Genomic DNA, 25,816 nt, shown 5'->3' with positions numbered 1-25,816 from the left:
CTAAGACTAACTAATTTGGCTATTTTGTCTATTGAGCAAGAGGTGTGTGATGCGATAGACATTGACGGTGCAATAAAAGACTTTGCTCTTAAAAAAAGTAGACGTATAAATTTTTAAGTGAAGACGAAAGTTTTGCTTTTTTTTCTAACAAATACTCATATTACTTTTCAATAAAAACAAAAATATAACATTATAGTATCGTTCTAGTTCTAATCAAAATTTGATTTTATTTTTTAATTTTGTCGATCGTCAAGGTGTACCTAATCTTAAGTGATAGGTACCTTAGTTATATCAATGTATCTTATTGGTTAAAGTAAAAGAATTTTTGTATTAATAAACGTGATTGTAAAACTTAGATAAACTTTTTAATTTAAAATCCAACCTGTATAATGCAAAATAATGATGACTGTAAAGTTCTTTATAATCAATGTATGTAATGTATAGTACACAATAAATTAAAATACCCAATAAGAGGGCGGCAAAATTGTCTTCCGCCCCGGGCGGCCGACACTCACGCTACGCCACTGGTGTAGGGACAAAAACAAAATGCCCGTATAACTTTTTAGCCTTTTGGTAGTTGAGGATAATAATTTTGAAATGAGATAATTAGATAATATCTACTCAATTTGCATAACATGAGGGATTTATGATCTGACTTTAGTAGCATATTTTTAAGTATTTTTAGTAATATACCAGGTATTCGTCTAGAAACAAAACAAAATGACTATACGTTTTTTCTGGTATCATACGAGGGCGCATGGTGTATTTATCCCAACTGAGGACGAGAGACAGAGCCGGATTTAAGGCAGTAGGGGCCCCTGGACAGAATTAGTGTGGGGCCCTACCTTCTACCATTACCATTGTTGTTACAACTATGGTATACAGCCAACTACAGGGCCTTTCTCTTTTAGAAATTAAAAAAATGTTGATCTACTTTTATAAATATATTTTTATATATTAATAAACACAAGAAATGTATCTTGTGACAGTAAAATATTAAAAATAAACATAGTAACATGTATGGTTAAAGTCCTGGTACTTTTCGAGATTTTTTAATTAAAAATTCCTTGATTATGTCGGGTATGTCTAGTTATTTTTAGAGATCGTGTTCAATGCTCATTATAGAGAGATGATTTAAATGCTCCTGGCCCATCATAGACCGAAGTCGACTTTTAATGAACTTAAGTTTTGAGAATGATCTCTCTCCAATGCAATTAGTTAGCATCAGAACTAAATATAAACGAAGTGTCATTTCAACGTTTGGAAACGCATCTTTCACATTTTTTCTTTAGCAGTCGGTACATTTGAAGTTCTTTACTTATATTTGATGAGTCGATTTCCTCTTTAAATGAATTGAAACATTCTACAAATTGTACCAGTTCGACACCTAGGTTTTCATTTAAATCATTGCTATAAATGTCGGTAAGCTTCAGTGAGTGAGTTTCAACTTCATTGGGAGTTAAATTTTCCAAATGATGTAAAAAGCCAAAATTGGAATGAATGGATTCATATGCAGAAAGCCTCTGACTTAAGGGGGGGGGGTATGGTTTGAAATCAACATATCAAGCACATTTTTGTGAATTTTTTTCGAAGCTATGGTAGAATTATTTTATTTTTAAATTAAATAAACATATTAAGTACAATTAAAAGAATATTTAAGAAAAAATTCAATCCAAAATATTGAAAAATACGCCATTGGTGACAAATTTTGTCAGGCAGCTCAAAAAAAATGGATTTTGCGGTGGACATCAGAACTCATCACTGGATCATACGAAACAAAAAATTCAAAAAGATTTAATTAGCTTATGAGTTTCACGAGGTAACAACGTCGAGTTTTTTTATTTTTAATGATTTTTGAATTTTTGGTATCACTCAGAAGTCAAAAATATGAAATTTTTGATAAAAATTTTGTGAAAACCAACAGATTTAATATTGTTGAACAAAAAATAAGCACAAAACGAAAAATATCTCGACGTTGTTACCTCACGAAATGTCTAAAGAAAATTTATGCAACATTTCAGGTAGATCGGTCAAGTAGTTTTTCAGTTACAATGTCCACCGCATTTGAAAGAGCGTTTTTGAGAAAAATGCGTTTAAAGTTTTGACGACTGCATCTTCATCTTCTTATTTTTCTGCCATATCGTAAAGTGGTGAACATTGGAATATGTTTTTTGAATTGCGGAATAATCTACAAAAGAGAAGGCGAACAGTTGTTTAACGTTTCTCACTACGCTCAAGCGTGCTGGCGCGAAGCCGCGGCAAAGCTGGTCGAAGGTAGGGATATTCAACACCCTGTATCTCGGGTAATTTTACTCCGATCAATCTGAAATCTTCAGAGGGTATTCTTGAAAGTATACACTTTTATTTGAAATAATAAAAAAAATTAAATATTTCAAACCATACCCCCCCCTTAAAGAAGAACTGAACTTCGATAATAGTAAAATTTTGAATCCTAAATTTCTCTGATATTGTCATTTCAGTATCTGGAGATGTTCCATAATTCAGTGAAGTCAGTCGAATATTCATTAAAAGAATATAAATTGATGAAGTGATCGTGCTGCCACTCCTGAATTAAGGTCAATACATATTTGGATCTTGGATAATACGACTTGTGCTGTTTGTCCTCTCTGAGATTTCAAAATATTGTACCTAAATATTCCTGTTTTCAGTAAACACATTCGATTATACAAACCATTTGCATCGTTACTAGTATTAAATTGTTGCTCATCGTCTTCTGAAATTTTGGATATTGCTCTTTTAATGTGATTATAGCCTTTAACTAGTGCTTTTGCTGCATCACTTCTAGATGAACATCTAGTAGTATTTTTACTTTTAGGAACAATAATATTTCTGCCACGGTCGGCGTTGCACTCGCTTTTACGCATATTTTAAACATTCGATTAACAAGTTGTATCTATTAGACCAATCAAGTTAGTAAAAAATAAGCCGTTTTTCGACATAATTGAAAAGACGAGGTTTGACAGTAGAAAATTAAACTCAAAAGAACGTGATTTTTTTTTATTTTTAGGGTAAAGTTGCGATTTTGATAATGTTCCCCCACGTAAAATTCAAAACAACCCTAATTTTAGTTTTGAGCACCATCAAAAATATAAAGTATGACCAAAATTAGTATCAGTATCTCGAGAAATAAGCTTTTTTTGGGGTGTGCCGCTCGTCTATAAAGTCACGTAACATTTTTCCTATTGCATATTTTAAATTAAATTTTTTTGGAAAACTTCTTCATAAATTATATTTTATTTCTGTGTTAATTAAAATTATAAACTAAAAAGTTTGTCACTCAACTTTTTTACGTAAACATGAAACTAACGAAATCTGACGACAAAATGTTTAAAAATTAACAACTTCTCTTTTAACGTGTTGAGTCATTTTGGGCACACCTCATTGTTATTTAAATGCTTCAAAGATAACACAGTAAAATTTTCAAAAGGAAATATTTACAGCGACCAAAAATACAGTGAGTTAAAATTGAAAAATCATCAAAATTGATTTTTCTCATTTTTGCATAAAATTTGATTTTTGAACATGTTCCACTAACTCTAGAAAAAAATTAACTCCATATTCGGATTCAGAGACCTCGAAAACATAAGGAATGACGAAAATTTGTCATTCACCTTAAAGTGGATTTTTGTGGTCGGGATAACGTAATTTTAATAGTTGCTGCCGCATGCCGGTCGCCAACCGCGCCCACTATTAAGTCAGTCGACTACGCCCGCTATTTTTTACTTTAGTCGGAACGCAAAATACTCTGTGTTTATAACACTCCTATTTAAACAATTTTTAACATTTTTTCTTACTAAAAACTTTGTTAAAAACTTTGACTTTTCTTATAAAAGATTGGTTAATTTCAGCTCTTAGTGTTGTTAATTAACGTAACAGTGATTTTTTTCAAAAAAAGGGGCTATCTCAGACCCCAAGGGTCGTAGGACCTAAAAATTGTTTTTGAAAGTTGTGTATTTTAACCAGTTTTCCGTATTTTTTATTGCCATTTAATTTGATCTAATTTCTACGAAATTATTGTAATTGTTTATAAGCATAAAAACTGCTATTTATTAACAAATAATTTTGTGTACGTATATGTAATTTTTTTTAAATTTGTTTTTCATAAGCTGTTAGTATACATCTTAACGAAGGAAATGAGCCCCGGATTATTGAGATACATTCAGCCATATTAACTGGACCAGCCTCAGAAATTAGCTCGTTTTTCAAAAAAATTTATAAACAAATTCAATTTTACGAAAACTATTTAACAGATCTGGACCATTTTTTGCACGCCATTCAAACACCATAGTACCCTAAATTTTGGGTATATTAAAACGTATTTTAACAAACAATAAAATTGTTATTAACTATTAAAACGTATTTTAACAAACAATAAAATTGTTATTAACTTCAGTGATTTTGTCATCCGTTTTGCAATAACTTTTTTGTTTATTAACCGATTTTTATTTAGCGTATCTCATTCGATGTATCTTTTTTTCTGAGAAAGTTACCTGTGGACGTCAAATTTCTAAATAAACAAGTTTTTAAGTTATGAGTAAAAAACTAAGTTTGACGTTTTGATTGTTTATTTAAAAAATGTTCCACTAAAAAATTGATGAATCCCAAGATGGTAGTCTTTTTGTAATATCTCATACTACACATTTCAACTGTCAAACCTCGTCTTTTCCGTTATGTCTAGTAAAAACCTAACTTGATTGGCCTATATATGTAGAAGTGAAAAATACATATAGTTTGTATAGTTCTTCTAAGAAATCAAGGGATGCTATGGCAGCAGGACAACACTCAGCTTCAGCTTTTGCAACTAAATTTAGAGAGTGGGCGGCACACGGAATCCATAACAACTAGATATTATGTTCTCTAATTTTAGCCTGAACACCATTGCATTTTCCACTCATAACTGACGCTTTGTCATAGGACTCTGACCTGCAGTTTTTCAAATCGATATCATGTGTTTGCAAGAATGTCATTAGAGAATTAAATATATCTTCTGCTTTATGACCGTGACAACAGGAGTGAAACCTTCCAAGTAACGAAATATCACAGTTAATTGATTAACAAAAATTATTCTATGTGAATAATGTGCTGATTTTTTACATTTGGAGCTTTGTGGGGGCCCCCGCAATGTGGGGGCCCGGGCAGCTGCCCAGCTTGCCCCCCCTTAAATCCGGCCCTGTAACTTCCTCAACACCTTGGCAGTTATACACTCTTTTAACATAATTTTCTTAATAATCTTTTTGAAAACGTTTTTAGGTAAAAATGTACATCAAATGTCATTACAATCAACTATGGCAAATCCCATAATGAACACAATATGCATGTGTCACAAGAAAAAGAAGTACTTTTTATGGTCTAGTCTTTTCTATTGATTGAAGAGGTATTTATTATTAATACTTACACTGTAAATGGCGCGGTAACATAGAAAGCACTAGATCTAGTAGAAGTGTGATGTCGCACATGAACTGTTAATCCTGGAGACTGTCTTAATTTCGACAATAACCACAGCAGTAAGGAGTCCTTAGTTTCTGGCGGAAAGGTAATAACAACATCACAATTTGGCGTAGAAACCCTTTTCAACCACAATCGTTTAGGTGCCAAAAAATGGCCTGAATACGGTATTTTTCTTCTAATAAGTTGAGAAGCTGAAAAAAACAATTTAAATCATTATTTATTTGTCAACGAGCAATTGCCCAATTGAAACACAATATTAAAATATTATAAAACTAAAATGTAGAATTTTAAAATTCGAAACTCTAATTAATTACATGTCATAAAATTAAAACTAACATAGACAAAAAGAAACAAAACAAAACAAAAACGAGGTCTCAATTTAAAATTGAATAAACAAAATTACACAGCTAGTAGCACCAAAAAATCACTCGCAACATATTAATTGCACTTTAAAAATACTTTGCTTTTCAAAGCCATCCAACCTATCTGCATACTGATTTGCCAACCTAGCAGACCTAGATAGATAAGAATTATATCCATAGTTTGTTCGATGGTGGGTAACTTGGAAAGGTTTGATAAGCCTGGTTTACCTAGGGACATGGAGGTTAATTTTTTTAACAGTTGTGGACTGAAACTATGGGAGTGAAATAGATTGTACAGCATAGTTAGATCCTTGTGCATGTGTCTGACAGGTCTGACCTGAAGAGTTGTGATGTTAAGAGAACTTTCAATGAGATAGATAAAAAAGATCAAGGCAGGTTTTGTTTATATTTGATTCAGAGTTGGACCACCATCTCCATATAGCTATTTCAGCATCCTTATGCCTCATCGGTGAAGCTCAGAAGTCTCAACTCTTTCAAAGAACTTTCAATGTTGGAGTAATTGATTTCGTCATAAATTTTAGGAATTTATGCTGAATCCTCTCAATAGTCTCAACAGTCTGTTGTACCAGTCTATGTTGGGTTACAGACTCTAAAGGACAACCTTTTATAGCAAGATTTGGTTGGTGGGGTTTCTGCTAAGACTAAAGACCATTAACTGGCACTTTTTAACATTGAGTTCCATACCATTATTTATTTCACACCAGTGCAGTGGCTCAAACAGTTCAAATACACTTGTAGGTCGTGGTAATCATAGATTTTCATCTTCTTCTCTTCTTTTTCTTATTTTAGGCCTCTTGACCTGTTCTTGACTGAGTTTGAGCTTGTATTCGTAGCTGTGATGTTGATTGCCAGCTATCTCGCCACCTTTTAAAGAGCCTTCCTATTGGTCTCTTGCATGTTGGCTTTGAATATCTGGCTATATGGGCTATTCTCTCCCTGTCTATTCTCTTCATATGCTGATTCCACTCTCGTCTTCTCTGTCTTCCCCACTGTACTATGTCTTGTATGTTACAGAGATATCTTATCCTATCATTCGGTATTCTGTTTCTCAGTGTTTTCCCAGTTATTGACCTCAAAATTCTCATTTCTGATGTTCTCAGTATCCTCTTGCTTTCCGCTATGTCACATCGTGTTTCTATGACATACACGATAGATATTCATGAAAGTTTTAAATCACCTGTCAACATGAGAGAGTGTGAATGGACAAAACACAAGACAATATCATTCACATATGTGTTAAAGAGGACCTAGGTGCGAACCTTGAGATACATCACATGGTACACTTCGCATAAAAAAAAACTGGTACAACTCTTTTAACCGAAAATCGTGTTTTTCAAGTTGTGTAATTTGATCTTGTCAAATGTGTGATTCTAATTTCTAGGGCAACGTTGCCAGTCATCTCAATTAAGTACCCATACATTGATTCGTGTTTTATTATAATTTATGAAAATATTTCAATTCAAAAATAATGATACATAGTTAATAAATCTAGACATAACTTTAAATTATTATGTTTAAATAAAGCGTGATTTGTTTCTTGTCAATACAAAACTCTATCGAGTTGTGAGATACTAGAATAAACACACGGGAAAAATAAAAAAAAATGATTTGAAATTAATACAATATGAACGAACAACTTTTACAGTGAACAAGTGTGGAGTTTAAATATATACGTATTACAATTCGAAACTGCTGAAATATTAATATTTTGTCATAGCTCTATTATTATTAATCACTTCTTGTAATCTTCTGGGCACTGAGAAATAAATTTAGTTATAAATTTTCATCTTCGTCCAAGATTTCCCAAGTTTCTTCAATGATGGTCAATTGGTAGTGATAAAAATAACACCTATCTAAAACCTTTATACATTTACATTTTTAAACGTCATTTTTTTGTATATAGATTTAGTGCAATTCCATTATCTGTTATGGCAACAACGAAGTGATTCAGGAACTATTGTATCCAGTCTGAACACAGGTTTACGTTGGAAAAATAAAGTGTTCCAATTTTTTATGACGGAAAGTGTACCTCTATCTCATTCAATTGGAAGCTTTGAAGACTCACTATTTGCATTCTTTCTCTAAAATCAGAAGACAACCACTTTAAAAGTTGCCCTTGAATAGCCACACTATGTAACTTAATAATTCAAACTTTATGGTTTACATGATCAAACGCCTTTGTAAACTGTGTATACACAGCATGAACTTCAGTACCTTCCTGTAAAGATTCCAAAATAAAATCAGTGAATGTCAAGATTAAGCTCAGTTGACCAGTGAAGAATAAATGCAAATTGTTGGTCCATAAAATAGCATTTTAATAGCACCTAAATAGTCACAAACAAGGCTCTCAAATACTTTTGGAATACAACCAAGTATACTGATGGGTCTATAATTGAACACTATGCTGGAACAAAGTTGTAAACGCCAAATCAGATTTTATCATCACATTTAACAAAACATGTCATATCATAATTGATCATTTTGAAAAAAGGAATCTTTTTTCGGGTCGGGAAAAGACTAAAGGATGCATAAAGTAAAGTCTCATATTATCCTCACAGTTAAAAGTACATTATTTTGCTCATGTACAGGGTAAAAAGGTATGTCATAAATTAAATCACGCATTCCAGGGACAAAATAAATTGATTGAATCCAACTTACCTTAGTACAAAAGTGTACACAAAAAAAAGTTACAGCCCTTTGAAGTTACAAAATGAAAAGCGATTTTTTTTCATATATATCGAAATCTCTTAGAGATTTTTCATTGAAAATGGACATATGACATTCTTATGGCAGCAACATCTTAAAAAAAAATAAAGTGAAATTGGTGCACCCCATAAAAATTTTATGGGGGTTTTGCTCCCTTAAACCCCCCCCCCCCAAACTTTTGTGTAAGTTCCAATTAAATTATTATTTAATACCATTAGTTAAACAATCTTTTTAAAACTTTTTTGCCTCTTAGTACTTTTTCAATAAGCCAGTGTTTATCGAGATATTTTGAATATTTGTCGAATCCACCACATATTTGTGTATGGTTAAGTATCTATGATATACCTGTTAATAATCTGAAAATTTATTTATAATTTACATTTTTAGGTATATTTTGAAGAAGAGCCATATCTCGATAAAATGTGACATCAAAAAAAGACTAAGAGGCAAAAAAGTTTTAAAAACACTGTGTTTACCTAATGGTACCACAATAATAGTCTAATTGGAATGTACACGAACATTTGGGGGGTTTAAAGGAACAAAACCCCATAGAATTTTCATGTAAACATCCTAAAAAAGAAGACGCAACTCGATAAAAATTGGCTTATTGAAAAAATACTAAGAGGCAAAAAAGTTTTAAAAACGTTGTGTTTAACTAATGGTACCACAATAATGAATTAATTGGAACGTGCACAAAAGTTTGGGGGGGTTTGAGGGAACAAAACCCCCATAAAATTTTTATGGGGTGGACAAATTTCACTATAATTTTGTTTTAAGATGTTCCTGCCATAAGAATCATGCATGTCCATTTTCAATAAAAAATCTCGCAATAGTTTTCGATATATTGAAAAAAATCGATTTTTATTTTGTAACTTCAAAGGGCTGTAACTTTTTTGTGTACACTTTTGTACTAAGGTAAGTTGGATTCAATCAATTTATTTTTGTCCCTGGAATGCGTGATTTAATTTATGACATACCTTTTTGAAACACCCTGTAGAGTGTTGTTCCATGGAAAACTCACAAATGAAACTATTGGAGGTTACAATGTTGTTCTATACCCTGTTCCACGAACATACACCTGTTTTGGATTACTTCGACAACGAATATTTTACTGTGCAAAATAAGAAGAACGAAAGTAAATTGCAAATTACATTGTTGTTTATTGGAATAATTATTAGCGCCATTTACTTTCGTACTTCTTATGTTGCACAGTAAAATATTCGTTGTCGAAGTAATCCAAAACAGGCGTATGTTCGTGGAATGGCCCATAGGATAGCATTCAATTGTTAATCTGAGAGTTATCCCCAGACTTAAGTATGGGATGGGAGTAATTTTCCCACAGGCTAGAAATATCCCAGTCTTTAATAAAAGATTAAAAATTTGAAAAAGGGGCCAGGAAAATAAAAAGCTGCAGGATTTAATAAGGGGCGGTGGAAGCCCATCAGAACCTGATCCCTTGTAGATAAAAATATCTTATCTACGGTAAACAGTTTTTGATAAATCACTGAAATAGATATACTAAATTCTAATAAATTGATGCCACCAGAAGTTAAAGTATTATCCTGAAAAACACAGTCTCTATTGGTAGATACACTTTTCGAAATTAACACAATAAATTGTAAATTAAATTTTAATTCCTAATTGAACATGTTCCAAAAATGATAATACATTTACCTTGTTCAATTTTCTCCTGAGCAGACGTAACAAAATTTCTTCGGCGTAAACCTCCAGCGTTTAGAATCTCATTTTCCGGCTCTTGATTAACTAAATCCTCCTTACTTGACATTCTAAACAAACCTTATCAACAATAATATAACGAATAATAACCATTAATCAATAAAAACGATTAGATAACTGCTCTAAGCACAGTGGCCGACTTCTTTTGGAAGATATTGACCTTTTTCACTCAACAATCAAAGAAAATTTCCGTCTTCGTCGCTTTTCCCAAATAATCGAAAAGGAAAATGTTTACTGTCACTGTCAAAGTCAAATCTGACATATATGTCAAAAAGTATGGATATTCGGGAAATCGGGAAATTCAAAAAGCGATTGGAAATGTTTTTTCTTAGTAAAAATTTAGAGTAAATTTATACATATGTATATAAATATAAATCATACTACCCTAATATTTAGCGAACTAAAATGTTGCATTTATATGTCTGTATTAATTTTGTTTTCATACTTAACATAACATTACATAACTTTGGAAGTGGCTACACGTTGACTTCCCGATTTTTTCATTTCAATAAAAAATTTATATGTATTTTTACTACAAAAGCGATATTATCGCGTAATATCGCTTTTGTAGTAAAAATACTATATTCATAATGTTTTGTTTTTAAACTAAAAATGAAAAAAACAAACAAATTATGCAAAATAATACTAACTATTTATACCTCATTAACGGTAAATACACGGTTGTTAAATCTTTAAGGCCCCGTCCCACCATCAAATAATTTGATCAAACTGGTTTGAGCAAACTGAAAGTGACAGTTAGTGACGTCACATTCTGAGTGTTCATTGTGGATAATAATGAAAAATTTTAATTTTAAATAAAGTACAAACAATAAGTTAAGGCCGCGTCCCACCATCAAATAATTTGATCAAACTGGTTTGAGCAAACTGAAAGTGACAGAAAGTGACAGTTAGTGACGTCACATCCTGAGTGTTCATTGTGGATAATAATGAAAAATTTTAATTTTAAATAAAGTACAAACAAGTTAGACAACTCAATACAAAAAATTTGATCAAACTAGACTGATAGTGAGAGCACATATTTTTAGAATTTCAAAAAAACTGCAATTATGACGTCACTTTGACGTACTTCCGGAGTTTGCTCAAACTGTTTGATCAAATTGTTTGATGGTGAGACGCGGCCTTATGATGAAGCAAAATATTGAAAAAAGAAAATATCCGCGAAACTTTAACTTTATTATAACATTTTTTATTATATATCTTAAGAAAAATTAACTCTCTTATTGTTTTAATTGTACTGTTTTGATGGTACTGTTTACCTTTTCTTTTGAGTCTTTTTAATTATTACAAAAATATGTTACATTGAATAATAAAATAATATTATGCTGTTATGGCTTTTAGTTTTTGACGAAAACTATTTAAAACAGTGTGCCTAATGTGTTTTTTAGGGTATAAAACCACTATGTAATAGCTTACATGCTAGAGGCTTTTTAAAACCGTAATTTTTAAGATTCTGTATCATTTATTTTTAACTCACCTTTAGTTTTACGGATCTCCTAATTTTTAGCATCTCCTCTTTAACTGGGGTTGACAATTGACGTTAGTTGCCATCAAAGATGTTTTTATTTCATCCTTGTCACCCCCTTATCTATGATCCTTGTTTTTTACCAAATCAAGAGTGAGATAAACACAGTAGACGTTACACGTGACTTATTTCGTTCAAGTTTAAACCAGCCATCAGGAAAAAATAAAAAGTAGAATCTATGGTTATGAAAATTTTTGTAAAACAATTTTGTTATGGCAGATAAAGCGGATTGGAGAATTAACGATAAGTTTCGAAAACCTAGACGAACCAAAGGTACTCCAGCCTTTCAGTTAAGAAACTATTTTGCCTTTGGAGGGTTAGCTTTTGGAGCCGTTTCTTGGTATCTTTGGGAGTAAGTGTATTATCTAAATCAAGACTATAATTGCTATGAAGAATAATTATTTGTAGACAATGGGACCAACTTTCTGATTACGCCTATTCGTTGTTTCTATTACTTGCAAACCAAACAAATGATGAATGAAAGAAGACATGGGGAGGTCTAAAAGTTGCACCTCACTACCTTTCTATTCATCTTGTCTAAATTCCAGTTTAGTTCCAAATTAGTTTTACTCCTAAATAAGTATTGGAACCAAGTTTTGTGAGGTAAAACTTTTAGACCTCCCTGTGTCGTCTTTCATTCATCATTCGTTTGGTTTGCCAGTGATAAAAAGCACGAACAGGTGTAACCAGAAGTTTGGTCCCTTCGAAAATTGTTATTAAGCAGATGTCGCTACAGCATCCAAATCAACTTATTTGTTGTAATTCAGTATTTGTTTCAGCCTGGATTTGTTTCAGTTCTTTCAGAGGTAGCTATATATACCCCTCTGAAGATCTCTAATGAGAGTGAAACATACGTAAGGGCATTTATGGTCCTCTTTGAACAAACTGAAATATAGGAAGTCTCTTAATTTCGTTTTACAGCAAATTATTTTATTTGTAGACATTGGTCCGCTACACAGAAAGTTAAAAGAGGTCTCCTTGAGGGTAAATTTGATCTGCCGGATGGTTTTAAGACAAAAATTAGCCATATACAAGCTTCGACAAGGGGTGGTGGAGTGGATGAACTGTTAGCGAAAGCCAGGGAGAGAGAGATTCAAAAATATGCCCCGGACAAGCCAGAAGACATCCCATGGTTCATCAAAATCTTTACTTCAACACCTGATACATAAAAATGGGTTTGTCTGTTTTATATTTGTTATATTATAATGTGTAGTAGTTGTAAAGCTATAGAGGATACAAAGATATATTTATTTGTTTCAAATTTAGGTGTTAAATAAACATAATATAAACATGAGTCTTAATTTCCCCTGTCTTAACCATAGAATACTATCATTTCTATCAGATATCGAGGGGTTCGAGCGAAAACCCGATAACTAACAAAATCATTGTTTAGAGATAATCGTGATTAAAGATTTTAGGAAGTTTGAAGAAGATTTAAAATCGTCATAGGAAGTTTTATCAAATATTTGTTATAGCCAAATGGCAGAGAATTTAATATTTAGTTAGAATAATTTATTTTAAGTTTAATTTATAAAAACGTATTTACAAAAAAATAAATAAAATGTGATATTTATCGCGTTTTACCTCGTTGAATGAGTATAACATTTGACTATTGGTTTTTATGTTGAATTTTTTTTAATTATAAAATAAAAGTTAATTGTATATTATTCCAACAAAAATAAATTAATCTGCATTCTTTTTAGAAAATTAAAAGGAAAAATTTGTCTTCTTCCGATTCTTCTTGCATCATTACATCTGGAATTCGATCTATGATATTATTACCGGTTTTTAAATTTGTTATTCAAGCATGCACCTCTTCTGGAAAATATTTTCGTGGCACATCTTTATCAAATCTGTTTTCTTTGCTTCACTTATTGGAAAGGTACTTTTATATAACTTTGGTAAATTGTCCGAAGTTGGTAAGTCTATAGTTGCTTTTTGGGATGAAATTTGTTTTAGCCTTTTGGGGCATAGATTAGGAGTTTTTTTTTTAATTCAAACCAATATCTTCTGATATTTTTATTAACTGGTTACTGTTTTCCGCTATTGTCTTCTTTAGAATATCATCCAGTAGAATCACTGTTAGCTACAGCATTTATTATGCCTTTTGGGTGACTTTAATCTGCCTAATGCATCGTGGTCTCATGACAATTTCAGTTCATCAGCCACATTTAATCACCTTGCTACTCCTAACGAAAGAACATCCATTGAGATTATCTCAAATCTATCCTGTCTGCATAATCTATACCAGATTAACGTTTGCCCAAATATCTCTAATTCTTTATTAGATTTGATATTTGATACTGGTCCAAAATAAAGATATCGCCGTTGTTGAACCTACAGACATTTTAATCCCTCCTGACCAATATCATCCCCCACTGGTGTTTGAACTACCCATAACTACCAGATATAATGAGGGACTTTTACCGGAGGGTTACTATCATGACTTTAAATCAGCAAACTTTTCTCTAATTAAAGGCTATCTCGATTGTGTCAACTGGGATACTTTAATGATTGGATGTTCAGTCGATGAAATGGTTAACATTTTATATGATATTCTGTACTCAGCTATTGACATCTATGTTCCTGTTAAAAAATTCTCTTCTAGAAAATTTCCTATCTGGTACTCTTCGGAACTAAAATCGTGTATTATTAGAAAGAAGACAGCACACAGGAGACTTAAAGAGTCCAAGCTGCCAAAAACCAGTTATCTTTACAAACAGTTCTCAGAGCTCCGATCTCAGTCCCAGATACTTGTCAAGCGTGACTATTTAAACTTTACATTGTCTACTGAAAACTCTCTTCCCGGCGGTCTGAATAAGTTTTGGTCTTTTATCAATAACAAAAGAAAATCAAATGGAATTCCTTCTGAGTTATCTCACAACGGTAAAACTAGTTCATCTGGCAAAGATATTGCGAATTTATTTGCTGATTTCTTTTCATCAGTTTATTCCTCTGTTAATGTTGATTTCCCCGAAGACATCACTTCTTCACCCTTAAACCTATCATCATGTAAACTATCCATCTCTGACATTTACTCTAAATTGTGTAACCTCAATCCTTCTAAAGGCCCGGGACCTGATGGCATCCCATCAAGCTTGCTCAAGTACTGTGCATTTAATTTAGCTCGGCCATTATTTCTCATCTTTAACAAGTCTTTAGCTAGTGGAAGCTTTCCAAATGTTTGGAAGACCAGTTTCCTATTGCCCTTACACAAAACAGGTGACAAAAGTCTTGTGTCCAACTATAGACCTATTAGTATCCTAAACTCTATTCCTAAACTATTCGAATCACTTGTCTGCTATTTCCTTACACCCTCCTTGAACGGTGTTCTATTGGAACAGCAGTTTGGTTTCAGGCGCCATAAGTCAACTGAACTCAATTTGCTGACATATACTAACTTCTTACTGAACGCCTTGGACGAAGGACTACAGGTGGACGCCCTGTACACCGACTTCTCTAAGGCTCTCGACAGAGTTAATCACAATATTCTATTAGAAAAATTGCAGCGATTAGGGATACATGGTTCACTTCTGCTGTGGCTTAGGGAATATCTTCTGGACAGAAAACAAATCGTCAAGCTCTACAGCTATTTTTCCTACGAAATAGTTGTCCCTTCGGGCGTACCGCAGGGATCTCATCTTTGACCTTTGTTGTTTAATGTTTTTATTAACGATATAAAAGACTGTTTCCAATATGCGAAATTTCTTTTATTTGCTGACGATGTTAAGTTTTACTGCCACATTAGGAATCCACTCGACTGTTTAAGGCTTCAGTCCGATTTGAATCGGTTGAATGAATGGTGCAGCAACAATGACATGGTTCTCAACTCCTGCAAATGTTTTCACATTTCATTCACGCGTTTGAAAAGTCCTATCTCTTTCACTTACAAAATAGGTGATACAAATATCACAACAGTCACATCCATAAAAGATCTTGGAGTTACACTTGACTCTGGACTATCTTTCAATATTCATATAAGCAATATCATCTCAAAATCGCTTCAACTGTTAGGTTTTATTAAAAGATGCTCCCAAGACTTTAAGCAGTTGAGATCGTTTAAACTGTTGTACTGTGCAATGGTGAGGCCAATCGTGGAATATGCATCTTGCGTCTGGTCACCCGCCTATGAGACATACAACTGTAAGATTGAAAGGATCCAGCACCTATTCCTTAGGTTCGTCGCATTCAAAACAAACCGTAGAGACTGGAATTATATGGATCTTGAACTAGAACTTAACATTGACACCTTATCAAGCAGACGGAAAAAGAAGGACATGTACATGTTGTATAATATTATAAATTCAATTCACGACTGCCCTGAGCTCCTTGAGGAAGTAGGTTTACCTATTCCCTCCAGAATCACACGTTCAAGATCTACGTTTCATACTCCCATCAGCAGAACTAACTTCACTGCAAATTCTTTCATCTCGAGGGTTTCTAGACAGGCAAATGCTTGCTCCAATTGTGTGGATTTCTTTGCGGATAGTTCGCGATTTTTAAAAACGCTAAAGGATTGCACCCTCTAGTTTTATATTCTTGAATATTTTAAACTTGTGATTATATATCTTTACCTGTTATTTTTACTTTTTGACTTGCTTTATCGTCGTAGTGTTTATTGTATCTTATTGTATTTTACGTATATTTGTAATATTTTGTTAGTTCTTCATATCTTCTGTAATGTTTTATTGTAATGAGCTTTGCTCGTAAATATATATAAATAAATAAATAAATCATCTGAGAATATACACAGCGTTTTTTAAAAAACTTTTGACACACTGGAATTCATTCATGGTAAGCTAGTGGAGAGAAACATTTCTTACTAAATTTTTGTTCCTTTCTTTGGGAAGTTTTAGGGACAAGTTTAGTCCTAATTATGACAGTTATATTCTACAAAATAAAAATTTTTCTAGACTAGACTACTAATACTACTAGACTCCAGTAATTTTTACATAGTTTCACTAGTCTTCAGACAACTTTTCAGTACACTTAAATTCAAATTTACTACAACTGATTTTGCTGTGGTACCTTGGAAGCTCTGAGTTTGTTTTTTATTATAAATATGGGCCCCATTCTAATTGATTTTTTTTTTCGTAATATTACATTGTCAATTTACGCCATCTTTTACTGGGTTTTCGCAGGAAAAAAGTGTGCTGAAATTTAATAAACTATCATAGTCTAAAATTCTTTATCGGATTTTCGCATGAATATATTTTGTCAAAATGAACAATTTTGAAATCTTCATCTTCGATAAAATTAATTATCAGTTTTTAACTTAGAAATATTTCTAATAAAATTAGTAATTTTACACAGGAAAAAGAAGATGAATGATTCTACCGGATTCTCATATTATAAATATGTTTACAACAAAGAATTTTTATCAGCAAAATTGTATATCGGGTTGGTGTTATTTAAAAATATGAGTTAACGGTTTTTACCATGTTTGGTTTTTATTAGTTATTGTGCTTAAAAATGTTAATATCAAATAATAACATTTACCAGTGGTAGGAGACGTGTTTTTACTACAGCAGAAATAAAAATACCGGATTTCATAATTTTGGTATTTATCGGGTTTTCGCTCGAACCCCTCGATATATAAAGTTAAGCCATTAGCCTCGATCTCATTTACAAGTTGCATATGTACCAACATGTACATAAAAAATGATTCCCATCAACATTGTGACTTCTTCTTAGCCTTCTATCATCATTTTTGGACATAGGCTTCTTTCAACTTCTATCAATCTCTATTCTGAACAACATTCTTCCAATTTGTTTGCTATTCTTTTTATGTCATTTACCCATCTCATCTGTGGTCTTCCTCGTGGTTGTCTACCTTTGTAAGGTTTCCAATGTTGTATTGTGATGTTCCAATGTTGGTCTTTTTGTCTAGCAGTATCCCCTGCGAAACTTCATTTGAATTTGGCAATTTTTTAGTGATATCCGTGACTTTTGTTTTGACTTACCAGTCATTCCTTTTTTTTTATCTGACAGTTGTATATATCTAACATTGCTCTTTCCACTGGCCTTTCCGTTGTGGCTAGTTTATTCATATTTGCCTTGGTTAGGGTCCATGAGCCTTACACCACTATGTGGTAAAAAGGTTTTTTGAAAATAGGTCCCAGGTTTGAATCCATATGTCATGATAGGAAGGGTGCACTGGTTGAACACTTTGCTCCATAATTATTGAGGTATTTTGCGATTCTAAAAGTATCCAACTGAGTTTTCCAAATAAAAAAAAATCTCTTTCATTGTTTTCTCAGGTGCATAGATTGCTACAGGGCCAACAGTCCACTTAGATAAAACTAAAGCCCTAATACAAGCAAGGAAACAATGAAACTTGCAGAATTTGACAATAGATGGAGCAAATATTGAAGTAGTATGACAACTCACATACTTGGGAATACAGATAACAGGACAGGAGCGAGGAGGAGGAAATACGGAAAGGATAATGCTTGCTAACAAAGCATACTTCCCCTGTCGCAGGTGTACTTTTGAAAAACGATATTGGGACCCATCTGCGACAGTGGTATGTGGAGAATAGGGTTCAAGCACCAGTTGTATCAATATTACAAGGAACCCTTTATAGCAAATTATACAAAAATACAAAGATTGCGCTGGGCAAGTCACTTTATAAGAATGCTTAGTGGAACTATGATGGGACATCGATCAGTGGGAAGACCAAGGAAGAGGTACATAAATGAAATGAAAACTGATGCTAAGGACATATTAAGGAGGAGACCAGGGCCTGACTTGGGCTGTAACGCCATAGGAGAGAGAGAGAGAGTAAAATTATTGAGGACAATTCACCCCTTGGATGAACCTCAACATCCATATCCAAAACAGATGACAGCATCTAGAAGATTAGTAAGCTGAACAGCAAGAATCGTCATTTGACTGTCTTAGCTCTTGCTGAAATGTCAGGAATTTGCTCAAGCAGCCAGCTTTTAAATCAATCATTGAAAATGCTGAAAATTTTCACAAAGATGATGCCAAAACACTTCTTCTTCTTCACGTGCCATCTCCGCGACGGAGGTTGGCAATCATGGCTATTTTGATCTTAGATGCTGCTGCTCTGAATAGTTCGGTTGATGTGCATCCGTACCATTCCCTTAAGTTACGCAACCACGAGATTTGTCTCCTTCCTACACTTCTCTTGCCCTGGATTTTCCCCTGTATAATCAACTGAAGTATGTTGTATCTCTCATTACGCATAACATGCCCCAGGTACTGCAGCTTTCGTGTCTTGATGGTTTCCAATATTTCCAGTCTTTTGTTGACTCTTCTCATGACTTCGTTGTTTGTTATATGCTCGGTCCATGATATCTTCAGGATTCTTCTATACACCCACAGTTCAAATGCTTCCAACTTTTTAGTAGTCGATGCGTTAAGTGTCCTTGCTTCTATCCCGTAAAGCAGAGTCGAGAAAATATAGCACCTTGCCAGCCTAACTCTCAAGTCTAATTTCCGTTCTCTTGCACAAAGTACCTTCTCATTTTATTGAAGTTTGTTCTTGATTTTTCTATTCGAACTTTGATTTCTTTGGAGTAATCGTTTTTGTGATTAATTATTGTGCCAAGATAGTTGTAGTTTTCGACTTGTTCTAAAGTTTTACCTTTAATTGTCAGGCTTTCATCATTATTTTGGGTTTTTGATATCCTCATAAATTTAGTTTTCTTGATGTTTATTGATAATCCATATTCTTCTCCATACTCAACTATCTTGTTCATTAGCTTTTGGAGGTCTTTAAGGTTGTCTGCTATTATGATAGTATCGTCCGCATATCTAATGTTGTTAATTGGCGTTCCATTTACCTTTATTCGTGCTGTTTCTCCCTCAAGAGCTCTTTTCATAATTTCTTCAGAGTATGCATTGAATAGTAGTGGTGAGAATACACACCCCTGTCGCACTTCTCTTTTAATTTCGAACTCATCTGATGTGTGTTCGTTAATGCGTATGTGTGCTTGCTGTTTTTTGCTGCCAAAACACTAACTCCAGAGCAAAAGGCATTCAAGATCATGGAACCACCTACCATATTCGCCAGACCTGGAACCCTGTGACTTTTTATTTCATATAAGGTAAAATCGAAGCTTAATGGGAAAAGATTTGACAGTGTGGAAACAGTGAAAGCAAAAGGAAAAGAGGTTCTCGAAAGACTGACAGAGTTGGACTTCCTGCAATACTGTGTTCAACAATTTAAAATTCATATAGAGCTTTGTAGGGATCAGCAAGGAGAGTACATTGAAGAAAATAAACTTTGTACTATTCGTTGCAAGATATTTCGGATTTGATCTTAATTTTTATTTAATTTAATAAAATTGAACGTAATGTAACAAAAGACTATTCGTTACAACATTAAGGGAGTGCAGTCATTTTGTGCTTGATATCGGCTCAGTCTCTTAATCTGGGGAATTCAGACCGAATTATTTTGCAATTAATTATGGTGATCACTGAACAATCAAATATTTTATAGCTATAAAGCACCAGTTCTCTTATTTAATTACCACACCCCATAATGCGTTATCTTTCTTGCATTTACAAATCTTAATATTCTCAAACAAATATCTTGTGCCAGACTAATTCCAGACCACCAGTTTGGATTTCGATCCCATCACTCAACAATCCAACAAGTTCACAGAGTGGTAAAACATATAAATGCTGATTTTGAGGCCAAAAGGTACTGTTCAGCGGCATTTCTTGACGTTAGGCAGGCATTTGACAAGGTATGGCATGAAGGCCTCCTATACAAGCTAAAAAAGACATTACCGCACAGCTTTTACATTCTTCTTGAGTCATATTTGTCAGGTAGGTGTTACTTTATTAAATACCAAGATGCAATTTCCAAACTCTATTCTATCAAAGCTGGCGTACCACAGGGTAGCGTACTGGGACCTACCTTGTATCTCTTGTTTACCGCAGATATACCTCCACCTCTTCAGGAACCACTAGAGGAGAGACCACTTACTGAAGAAATGATGCTAGGAACATTTGCCGACGATACTGCAATCCTAGCCTCACACACAGACCCTATTTATGCCTCGCATATCCTTCAAGCGTATCTAGACAGAGTACAAATTTGGTTTTTGGAATGGAAAATTAAAGTGAATGAAGGAAAATCTATTCAAGTTACATTTACAACACGAAGAGGAACTTGTCCTCCTGTAACTTTAAACAATCACCAATTACCATCAGCCAACGAGGTAAAATATCTTGGTATTCATTTGGACAGAAGTCTCACATGGAGGAAACATATCTGGACCAAGAGAAAGCAACTAGGTCTCCAATTCAGAAATATGTATTGGTTAATGGGCCGTTCATCAAGACTATCTCTGGATAATAAATTGCTGTCTATAAGGCAATACTTATGCCAATCTGGACATATGGGTTGGAACTATGGGGAACAGCCAGTCACTCCAACATCGAAATCATCCAACGCTTCCAATCAAAAACCCTCAGAACCATCACTAATGCACCTTGGTACATCAACAACAGAATTATTCATCGAGACCTTAAAACTGATACGGTACAAGAAGTCATCACAAAACGTAGCGCTGCTTACATTGCCAAATTGGAGGATCATAAAAACCAGTTTGCACTTAACCTCCTAGACAATTCCCAAGAACAGCGTAGGTTAAAGAGGTTCAAACCATTGGACTTACCATTTAGAGTAAACTTTTAAACTAATGAGTTAGTAGTTATGAAATGTAATTATTTTGTACACAACTTTATAAAAATTGTACTTTGATTTTGCCAGTGGGTAAAATCTTCCTTGTCCTTAGTCAATGTAATTACTTTTGTTTATTGTTGACACTCAACAGATTGCAAAATAATTTTAAATAAAAAAAAAAACATCTTGTGCCCTTTTCCTACATTGTCTTATATTCATGGTTTTCAGGTCATCTTCAACGTCATCCAACCATCTCGTTCCAGGCTTTCCTTTCTTCGCCTTCCTCTGGCTTCCATTGTAATATTTTCTTTGTCGTTTTTGTATCTTCTTGTCGCTGAACATGTCCCAGCCATGACAATCTTTGACTTTTCACAAATCTTACAATATCATACCCTTCATTCAGTTAATTAACTTCTTCGTTTCTCCTGATTCTCCATGTGCTGTCTTCTTCTTGCACTGGATCATATACTTTTCTCGGTATCTTTCTCTCGAATGTCCTGAGTTGGACTTCATCTTTTTTCGTCATTACCCAGGTTTCACAACCATAGGTTACTAGGTTACTACGGTTATGTGTCTAATCAATGTTCTAATGTAATTGGTGATCACTGATCAATCGAATATTTTTTAGCACCAGTTCACTTATTTAATTACATACCACACCCCGTAATGCTTGATCCTTCTTACATTTACAAATCTCAATATACTCAAACAAATATACTCTTTTTTTTATTTTAACAGATCTAAAACGCCTGAAAAAGAAAAGGCGTTATCATCGTCATCATCATCTGAGGATATATCTTCACCATATAAAAACTCATTAACCAAAATAAAAACCGAAAATAAGGATGATACTGACGATTTCAAAACTCCCATTAAAATGTTTACGAAGATGTTCAAGCAAGCACCTTCAAAAAAAGGAAAGTCAAATGCCAAAAGATCTAGTAAGATAAAAAATCCTATGATAAAACGCACAAAAGACAACTTCAAAAATTTGGATGTGGACGCTGAGCAGCTACAAATGGCTATAGCTTTGTCGAAGTCTACGTTTGCACAGGAATATCCAGAACAGGCTCTTGAGAATACAGAACCAGATTTGCCTACGTTTTTGTCTCCAAATAATATCCCGAAATGTACTACTTTTCTTGAAAAGTATGGTTTTAAAACCAAGAGGTCAACGTTACAAGCAGATGTCAATGGAGAAGTAATTAGAGTAAGTATAATAAATGATTTTTATTCATTGATTTTGAGTCATTGAAATTGATTTGATTTGGACAAAATTGCCTGGGTACCGGGGCACGAAGGTCATAAGGACAATGAAAAAGATGAAATTATGTATTGTCAAATACGGCTCATCAATGCCATTCATTGGAACGAACCCTTCTGAGGCGTTGCAAAGGTACAAGATGCTACAAGAGAGTGGGTAGCTCACAAATATCTGGAATGGTGGAGGAATTCATCAGGACAAAACAAGCGAAACAATTCATTATAGAACATTCCCCAACATTTACGGCAGACCTAATAAACAAAGACGGGAAAACAATCAAAGCCATAGTAGGTCTGCTAACAGGACACTGTAAGCTGAATAGGCAGTTGAAGTTGAAATAAAACTGACAAATTATTTTTGTTTCCAGAGGAATTAGGATTTCCCCAGATAGTTGCGGTTACAGAACACTGGCTTAAAGTCAACGAGCCTTTTTTGTAGAGAAATGTACCACAATTGCTAGGTATGATCGTCCAAACTCAGCTCATGGAGGCACCCTAATTCTTTCTGCAAACAATGATTTTTCTCTGATAACAAAGAATGACTTTCTGTTGAATGAAGCCTTCTTTGAGTTTTCCTTAGTTTTTAATAAAAATCTTAATCTTTACATTATTTGCATCTATAGATCACCTGACTCTTCCGTGGAACAATTTTTTCAGAACCCAAAGCAGAAAAATTCTATGCGGGGACTTTAACATAAATTATGCTGCTGCTTGTGCTACCCAAATGTTCTTGGTTAACATATTTGAATCATATGGTCTCTCAATGCACGTTAATTCTCCTACAAGGATTACAAAAACTACATCTACCATAAGCGATTATATTGTCTCCGATTTCTCACCCCTTGATGTCTGATCTACAGTTATTAATGCGGAACTATCGGATCATGAAGCAGTATATACGAAATTTAACATCTTCAGCAAACCCTCCTCGAAAACCCGACATTTAGGTAGGATTTTTTCCGCTCGGAATTTTCATAAATTCCAAAATTTATGTTTAACTTCTGACTGGCATTTTCCTTCTACGGACGTGGACTATAATTTCAGTGATTTTTTAGAGAAGCTTGTCTGTATCTTCAATAAGGCATTTTCTTTAATTATGATTAAGCCAAAACATCGCAAATCCTGGCCTACCAAAGGTATCCGCATATCAGCCAAAAATATGCGTTCACTACTGTATATCAAGAAATTTACTACCAACGTCTCTGTCACTCATTATATCACCAATTATAGAGTCACCTACCTAAAACTCATCAAATCAACTAAAAAAACCTGCTATCAAAATCGTCTGGGAAGCTCCAAAAGTGTTTCAAAAGAAACTTGGTCCATAATAAACGATCTTCGAAATAAAACCCACGCAGCTCAAACATTTGCCCTTCCAAACCCTGAAAATCTAAACGAAAACTTCATTAACGTGAGTAAAAATATAACATCAACTATTCAGTCTCAACATGATCCCATTTCCTATCTCTCTAATTCAGGAATTGTCTCTAATTCATTCCAATTGAAGACCAATCTATAAATCTGAATTGATCCAAACGATCAATAGTATCAAAAGCAAATCATCTTGTAGTACTGATGGACTATCCATAAAAATCTTCTCAAATCTCATCGATAATATGTTAGAACTCCTCATCTCACTAATTAATGATTCCTTTGAAAATGGTAAATTTCCAGAGTGCCTAATGACAGCCATTATTATTCCTCTTCAAAAGGTGGCGAAAATTCTAATGCCTGCAACTATAGACCTATTGCCCTACTACCGGTACTCTCCAAAATTATTGAGAGGCTCATAAAAACCCGACTTATGTAATTTCTCTTTGATAACAATATTTTATCACAAAATCAGTTCGGCTTTTTAACTAATAAATGTACTACTGATGTCATGTTTTCTGTACTTCACGAGGTTTACCAAGCACTAAATAATAATCTTTATACTGTCACTGTTTTCTGTGACTATGCCAAAGCTTTTGATTGTGTAAATCATGACATTTTGATTAAAAAACTAAATTTCTATGGAACTCGAGGTATTTCTTTTAATTGGTTCAAATCTTACTTAGATAATAGGAAACAACTGGTTAGAGCAAATGATACTGACTCTAGTCTCAAAAACATTGTATGTGGAGTACCACAAGGTTCAGTATTGGGTCCTCTACTTTTCCTTGTCTTTATAAATGACATCACTACTTTAAAAATCGATGGAAAAATTTTTCTTTTTGCTGATGATACCAGTATCACTTGGAGCAACTCAACTATTGCAACTCTTCATGCAACTATAACTTCTGATCTTTACGATAAAAACCTGGTCTGACTCTAATTTACTCTCCTTTAACGTGGATAAAACGGTAGCATTATCATATAAAGGTGCTCTTCAACCCCTGCTTGTGAATAACAGCCAGATCTCTACCGTTGATTTTGTAAAATTTCTTGGTATTCTTTTAGACAGCAACCTCAAATGGTCTCTTCATATCGATTTGTTAAGTAAGAAACTCGCCTCAACCTGTTATGCCATAAGATCTGTTTCGAAGGAACTCAATTTAGCATCTTCTAAAATAACATATTTTTCTTGTTCGAGTCTCATCTTCGATGTGGTCTTCCTTTTTGGGGGTCTAGTACAGCTGCTCAATTTGATGTTATTTTAAAATTACAAAAAAGAGCAATAAAATATCTGTTTGGCCTCAGAAGAACAACCCATTGCAGAAGTTACTTTAACGATCACGAAATTTTAACCCTTCCATCTTTGTATATTTTAGAAACTGTTTGCTTAATTCGTAAACACCTGCATGTCTTTCCAGCAAGGCCTCATCATGACTACTCCACCAGAAATTCAACTTTTGATGTCTATTTACCGATCCCGTCCTCTGAGTTAGTAAAGAAATCTATAATATATTCCGCAAAAAAACTATACAACCATCTCCCTTTACAACTTAAATCTTCAACATCTTTCCACAAGTTCCGTAAAATGACAAAAGCTCATTTATCTTAAAGACCATATTATTCAGTAGAAGAGTTTCTTAATGACTAACTAAAAAATTACAGTAATGTACAAGTAAC

The 25,816-nt window shown here is 33.7% G+C and overlaps 2 protein-coding genes across 3 annotated transcripts in view; one reads left to right on the top strand and one right to left on the bottom strand.

Annotated features, from left to right (window-relative positions):
• LOC114334042 (anoctamin-8) overlaps positions 1-10,723 on the bottom strand; it is a 96,111-nt gene extending 85,388 nt beyond the window's left edge. The window contains exons 1-2 of the mRNA XM_050649954.1: positions 10,233-10,723; positions 5,417-5,660 (exon numbers count right to left, since the gene is read on the bottom strand). Of these exons, the coding sequence (XP_050505911.1) occupies positions 5,417-5,660; positions 10,233-10,344 (356 nt within the window). The 5' untranslated portion in view covers positions 10,345-10,723. The remainder of the gene's footprint in view (positions 1-5,416; positions 5,661-10,232) is intronic.
• A 1,159-nt stretch (positions 10,724-11,882) lies between these two features.
• LOC114334157 (uncharacterized) overlaps positions 11,883-25,816 on the top strand; it is a 34,744-nt gene continuing 20,810 nt past the window's right edge. For both annotated transcript variants that reach the window (XM_028284197.2, XM_050649953.1), the window contains exons 1-3: positions 11,883-12,190; positions 12,779-13,013; positions 22,241-22,712. In XM_028284197.2, the coding sequence (XP_028139998.1) occupies positions 12,940-13,013; positions 22,241-22,712 (546 nt within the window). In that variant the 5' untranslated portion in view covers positions 11,883-12,190; positions 12,779-12,939. The remainder of the gene's footprint in view (positions 12,191-12,778; positions 13,014-22,240; positions 22,713-25,816) is intronic.

Source organism: Diabrotica virgifera, chromosome 4, assembly GCF_917563875.1.
Source record: "Diabrotica virgifera virgifera chromosome 4, PGI_DIABVI_V3a".
In the NCBI taxonomy this organism is placed as follows: Eukaryota; Metazoa; Arthropoda; class Insecta; order Coleoptera; family Chrysomelidae; genus Diabrotica; species Diabrotica virgifera.
Note: the sequence above shows the minus strand (reverse complement) of the source record. Positions and strands in the feature narration are given on the sequence as shown.